The sequence below is a fragment of the Bactrocera neohumeralis genome, chromosome 4 (genome assembly GCF_024586455.1).
Source record: "Bactrocera neohumeralis isolate Rockhampton chromosome 4, APGP_CSIRO_Bneo_wtdbg2-racon-allhic-juicebox.fasta_v2, whole genome shotgun sequence".
NCBI classification, from domain to species: Eukaryota; Metazoa; Arthropoda; class Insecta; order Diptera; family Tephritidae; genus Bactrocera; species Bactrocera neohumeralis.
The window spans coordinates 78,398,800-78,404,863 of record NC_065921.1 but is presented as its reverse complement, the minus strand read 5'-3'; the positions used below and the strand labels follow the sequence as shown (position 1 = coordinate 78,404,863).

The 6,064-nt window shown below is 39.1% G+C and overlaps 1 protein-coding gene across 1 annotated transcript; it reads left to right on the top strand.

Annotated features, from left to right (window-relative positions):
- Positions 1 to 2,934: 2,934 nt before the first annotated feature.
- On the top strand, positions 2,935 to 5,814 carry LOC126755854 (uncharacterized). The gene is made up of 2 exons (XM_050468571.1): positions 2,935 to 3,534; positions 4,621 to 5,814. Exons 1-2 carry the CDS (start codon positions 2,935 to 2,937, stop codon positions 5,812 to 5,814), a joined length of 1,794 nt encoding a protein of 597 aa, XP_050324528.1.
- The last annotated feature ends 250 nt before the right edge of the window (positions 5,815 to 6,064 follow it).

The following is a 6,064-nucleotide window of genomic DNA, read 5'->3' as shown; positions in this document are numbered from 1 at the left end:
AACTTGTTTTGTATTTTTTATAATACTTTTATTATAAATTTCTTGTTTATATTTTTGACTTCTTTTTTTATATTTTTATATATATTTTTCTCTGTTTTTGTTGTAATTTCTTTTGTTGCAGATATTGCCCTGTTGCAATAAGCGAGTTCCATTTGTTGATTTGCTTTGTTGAGGTTCAACGTAGTCGGCCGACTGACAGTGAAGTATCGTGGGACTCGATGCTGTCAAAGTGATTACAAAAATTACCAAAATGAATGTACAAACATGAATGATAGATGTTGAAATGCGCCTCAGCGTGATTGCATTGAGATTGTGTCTCTTATTGAGGGCAATAAAATTAAGGTAACAACATTAATATGTGGGATTTTCAAAAGAAAACAAAGAAATGTTAACTACGGCTTCACCGAAGCTATAACACCCTTCAAATGTACATTTCTCTTAACATAAAAGTGTATCAAAAGCTCTTTATGTTGTTTTTGTGAGGTCAGTGTCATTAGCGTTGCTCTGCATATTAGTCCATGCCAAATTTAGCGAGGATATCTTGTCTAATAAAAAAGTTTTCCATACAGGGACTTGGTTCAGTTTGATCAGTTTGTATGACAGCTTCATGCTATAGTGGTCATATATCTGCGATTCCGACAAATGTGCAACTTCTTTGAGATCAAAACACGTGTACTAATATTCTGATCGATATCTCAAAAACTGAGGGACTAGTTCGCGTATCTACAGCCGTCCGGTCATGGTTAAATCAACTCAGTTCGTCGCGCTTATCATTTATGTAAGAGAGAGATTCAATTTGCCAATCTACATCACTAACTTCTAGGTGATCCCTTACATTGATAACTTGTGTGTGATTATTATTCAAAATCAAGATCACCTGAATGTTCTGACTATTTTTTTTTTAATTTTTTCTTTATTGAAAATGTTTACTCTTAGCCAAGACACGACCCATTTCAATTTATTATTATAGTAAAGTTTCGAACCATGAGCTAAACTCATTAAGTTATGTTAGCATCGGTAAAAGATGAACTGCACTCTCTCACAAAGTAACAAGTGATGCAAGTGGAGATACTTTTTTCAATAACCTTTTTTTGGAAGATCACGCGTGAGTCGTCTCAAGCTGTCATGTTATTTTTGTTCAGTTTTCTTTGGCATTTTCTTTAAGGAAAGACAAATCGTTCAACTTTATTTCGAAAATTGACGAATGTATTTCGCGAGCCTCACTCAACTCTTGGTCAAAATAAACGGCTTACGGAGCGTACTATTCGCAACACCATCAGTCATCTTGAGATCCTGCATTTATTATTAGATAATATTCGACCGAATAGAACACGTCCAGTACGTAGTGAAGAAAATATAGCAGCTGAGAGTGTACAAGAAGACCGTGGAGAGTCGATTCGGCGCCGTTTGCAGCAACTGGAACTGATGTATGGAACGACTTGGCGCATTTTACATACAGATCTTGAATTGAAAGCGTACAGAATACGAGTACAGCTTGTGCAAGAACAGAAATCGCTCGACCTTGCCAAGCGACATCGCTTAGCTCTAGGTCTCATGAAAAGTTCCAAGAAGATCCAACGTTTTCGAGCCAAATTTTGTTCAGCGATGAGGCTCATTTCTGGCTCAATGGGTATGTAAACAAACAAAATTGCCGCATGTGGGACGAAGAGAAACCTGAAAAAATTCAAGATCTACTATTTCATCCAAAAAAACAAAGGTTTGGTGTGATTTGTGGGCCGGTGGTAACATCGATACATATTTCCTCAAAAATAATGTCGTTGAGAACGTAACCGTCAATGGCGACCGTTATCGCCCCATGATACTGACTATTTGATGACTGAAATTGAAGCTCGGAATCTTGGCGACATTTGGTTTCTACAAGAAGTCGGCACTTCCAACACTTCGCATCTTACAATGGATTTATTGAGAGAACACTTCGGGGAGTAGATAATTTAACGTTTTGGGCACGTTGATTGGCCATCAGGATCGTGTAACGTCACATCGTTGAACTTTTTCGTGTGGAGATATGTAAAGTCTAAAGTCTGTGTGTCCCGCTACGATTCAGGCCTTGGAGCAAAACATTACGTGTATCAATCGCTAGTTACTAGTCGCAGTGCTTAAACAAGTCAACGAAAATTGGACTCAACGTATGGAACATCTGAGACGTAGCCGCGGGCAACATTTGAAGGAGGTAATCTTCAAAAAATAAATGCCAAGGAAGGTTCTTTTCTATGATAATAAAAATTCGGCATTAAATTTGAAGTTTCCGTGTTTTTTCCTTAAAAAAATAGAGAACCTCGAAATGGATTACCCAAATATTTATATAAGAAAATCTGTCTTGTAAACCATTGTTAACTACTCACCATAGTGGTTCAAAGTTATAAGCTATACAGTTGTGATATTTTGTTCAATAATAGCACACGGCGCTCGAATTACGGGTGCTTACAGAAGAATTATGAGCCTTTGGAATGCCACTTTCTGTCAAATAAAAAATGGCTATAGAAATATTAGTCTATTAAAATCGTGTCTACAACAGCGAGCGTCAAAAAATGTCTAGAATATCTATTTGTAATATTAGCTCTAATTAATAGCAATATTAAATCGTTATCTAGATAAAGAGTTCCTAATATTTACCTAAAAGAAAAAGCTAATTAAAAATCACTGCCCGGCTAAATCAGACGCTTCTTTTACTAACCTCAAAATTTTACTCCATAAGAACGACTACTCGCGCCCCACATACTCAAACAGACAAATATATTGTTGATCAACAATATTTGCGCTTTGATAACAATCGCTCGCAAATCAAATACGCTTTGCAGCCAAGCAAATATAGGCGATGTTTCAATTAAACTTGCCCGCATACAACACGCCTTAATTAAGCCTAACGCTCATAGGCTCACACGCAGTCAGTCTACAACATTCAGCCAGCTCAAAATGCAGCATTGCAAGTTTCTAATATGTCTCACCTCGTTGGTGACCAACTACAGCCTCGTCATTGACTTTGTGGCATATCGGAGCACTGTGAAACCCTTGGATAGCATAATAATCTTCAAAACGAATAAATTCGCTAGCGACGGCGTCATACAAGAGCTCCATCAACGTTTACATATACCGCAGGTTATTGTGAAAAATGTGGCAACACCAAATGTACAAGAGATTATGAATAAGAAAAGCATCGCTTTGATCTTCATGGAAAAGCTCGATAAATCGCGGACATGGTCATTAGTCGCAGAAAGTTTACATCGTCATTACTTCATACCGATGGTTTTTCTTAGCCAAACGGTACCACGGCTGGATGTGCAGTTAAGATTCTTCCACTATTTTAGACAATTAAATATGCTCAATACGATTGTAATGTTTCCTGTGAATAACACAATGGCGGTACGCACGACTATAGCTTACCCTAAAATGCAGATAATCGCTGTGGATCCGAGAAACTTCAGCGGTTTTGCTTGGCAAAAAGAAAGGAATGTCTACGGTTATAAGTTTCATTTGAGTTATTTCAACGATCCACCGATACTTTACAAACAAGTGGTGAGTACGTTCAAAAGACCCTTAAGCTAAACACATGATGAGGAAGCTGAACTAGGTAGTGGTTGGAGCGAAGAATGGAGCTCGAGGTAACTCAGCACGAATCAGGGAGTTTGCAATTCTCCACTTGATCTCTCCAACGGAGTAGAGATTTTCCTCTTCTTCTGCTCCCTCCGGCGGGTACTGCGTCGAATACTGGAGCTGGAGTGTTTTCATCCATACGATGTCTGATCTTACAGTTTCATAATTTCCGTACGTCCATTCTAGTTTAGCAAAACTCAGCGCTACCAAACGGACGATCGAAAGGTACATATTATCAAGCCTCTAAGCATAGTTTTGATAAATCCTTCATTTATCGAATACCTTCAGGCGCAAAGTATATTGCAGGAAAAAGATACTGAAGACTTGCTCAAAGAGTTATTGAGCCCAAGTGTATCTAACGTTGGTGTTGTTGTTGTAACGGGGACCTAACCCCCTTTGAGATGGTAAGAATTACATAAGTTGTTATCGACGTCATCCAACAGTTGGTCCAGGAAACGTGCTGTTTCCAAGGGGTTCGGACCAACGGGAGAAGGGTGTCAGCTGTGTAGGGTTAGCAGAACATGCAAAGAAATGGTTAGTGTCATGCGGGCACTCATTGTACGCTGGACATATGTTTGATATGTCAGGGTCTATTCTGGATATGTAGGAGTTTAAGTTGCTACAGTATGCAGAACGAAGCTGCGCAAAGGTCACTCTCGTTTCTTGCGGCAACTCGAGCTCCTTGCTTGCTTCTTGCGATTTCCACAAAACACTCTCGTTTCTGCGGCAACTCGAGCTCCTTGCTTGTTCCTTGCGATTCTCATAGCAGCCGGTTCTTTCTTACCGGAATTGAACCAGATTTTATCCGGCCAAGGGCGGTTTTTACGGAGATCTAACGCCGTTAGACCTAACAACCGTTTTTCTTTGTTTCTAGTATTTAGCTCATTCCCACTGGTTCCAGAAGTTTTTCTTTGTTCCTCTTAGTCACACACCTCACTATGTGTTTAGCTTTAGACTTCGATAACTCAAATAATACATCATTCTACATTGAAACTGCTTTGTCCATAGGCGAACAATCGCACTGAATTGCGTGGTCTTATTAGGCATGTGCTAGACCTCTTCATGAAACGTGTTAATGGCACGTACACAACTTTGGATTATCCAATGAGTAAGTCGACAGAAGATAATCTTGATTTCACAGCTAATCTAGTCTTACGCACCGATCTAATCAATCCTGCTATGGAACCCAGTTACCCGATATTACAACCAAAGGCTTGCGTAATGGTACCCATCGAGTCTAGCATACCGTTGAGTTGGTATATATTGTATCCTTTCGATATTCTCACCTGGCAACTGCTTGGTTATCATATGCTTATAATCCTTATATTAGTCATCGCCATTCAATGCATATATAATCGTAATCGCGATCTTATGCTACATATATTATTTGTTTTGAAATTGTTTCTGGCACATCCCGTGTCTCTGCCCGGTATTAGAGGTGTCACAAGAGGTGTATTTCTAATTTATTTCGGTGGTCTTTTCCTAGTAATCGTGAACGTTTATGAAGGTAGTTTGACCTCGCTGTTTAGCGCGCGCGTTCGCATGCCAGCCGTTCGCACGCCTGAGGATCTGCTTAAAACCGATTTAATGATAGCTGTAACGGAAATCGAAAGACAACTTTATTTCGTAGCCAAATTGTTACCGGAATCACTCATGTCGCGTGTATTTAATATTGGAAAGGGCACCTCAGCAATTGAGAATATGAATGGAAATATCTCCTTTGCCTACGTAATAACTAGCGACAAGTGGTTGTGGTATGAAAAGCGACAAAAGCATTTACAACTCCCTGTGTTTCGTATAACCTCTGGAAATTTGTGTACGCCCAACATACCACAATATTTTGCGTTGAAAAAACATTTGCCTTTCAAGAGGATGTTACAAATGGTCATGATGGAATTGCAAGAATCCGGTTTGGTCAATTATTGGTTGGCGAATGTTAAACCTGCAGCCAAATTTCAACTAAGCGACGAGACTGTTATGACTCAGCTGCCTTTGAGTTTGGCACATTTTACATTGGGATTCTATATATTGTTTGTGGGTTGGCTTCTAGCAGTGGTTGCTTTTGTGGGCGAGTGGATCATTTGGAGACGGCAGGAGATCTACGGTTCGAGAATCATTTTGCGGTTGAGAAAAGCCTGGAGGCGTAAGCAACAAGATTTGATGACACGAACGAAACGGATGATGGAAAGAATGGAAATATAAAAGGCAAGCATATCGCATAGGGATTGCGGAACTGATGAAAATATAGTCATACAAAGGAAAAACAGGTTATGATGGGAGTTCGGTGTGGAAGATCTGTATATGAAAGAGAGTTTGAGAAATACAAATAATAGCTAGAAAAGTTAAGGAAAAAAATGAGTAATAAACAAAAAGTGAAAGGATACTAAAAGTATAAATGAAATCAGAGAAGAAGACATTAAGAAGAGGTTATGATAAAAAAGTTGTGGAAGGG

What these genes read in the sequence shown, in the direction of transcription:
- LOC126755854 (XM_050468571.1), top strand. Translation starts at nt 2,935, where the DNA reads ATGCAGCATTGCAAGTTTCTAATATGTCTCACCTCGTTGGTGACCAAC. An exon ending in CGATACTTTACAAACAAGTG is followed by an intron (nt 3,535 to 4,620) that starts GTGAGTACGTTC and finishes CTTTGTCCATAG; the next exon opens with GCGAACAATCGCACTGAATT.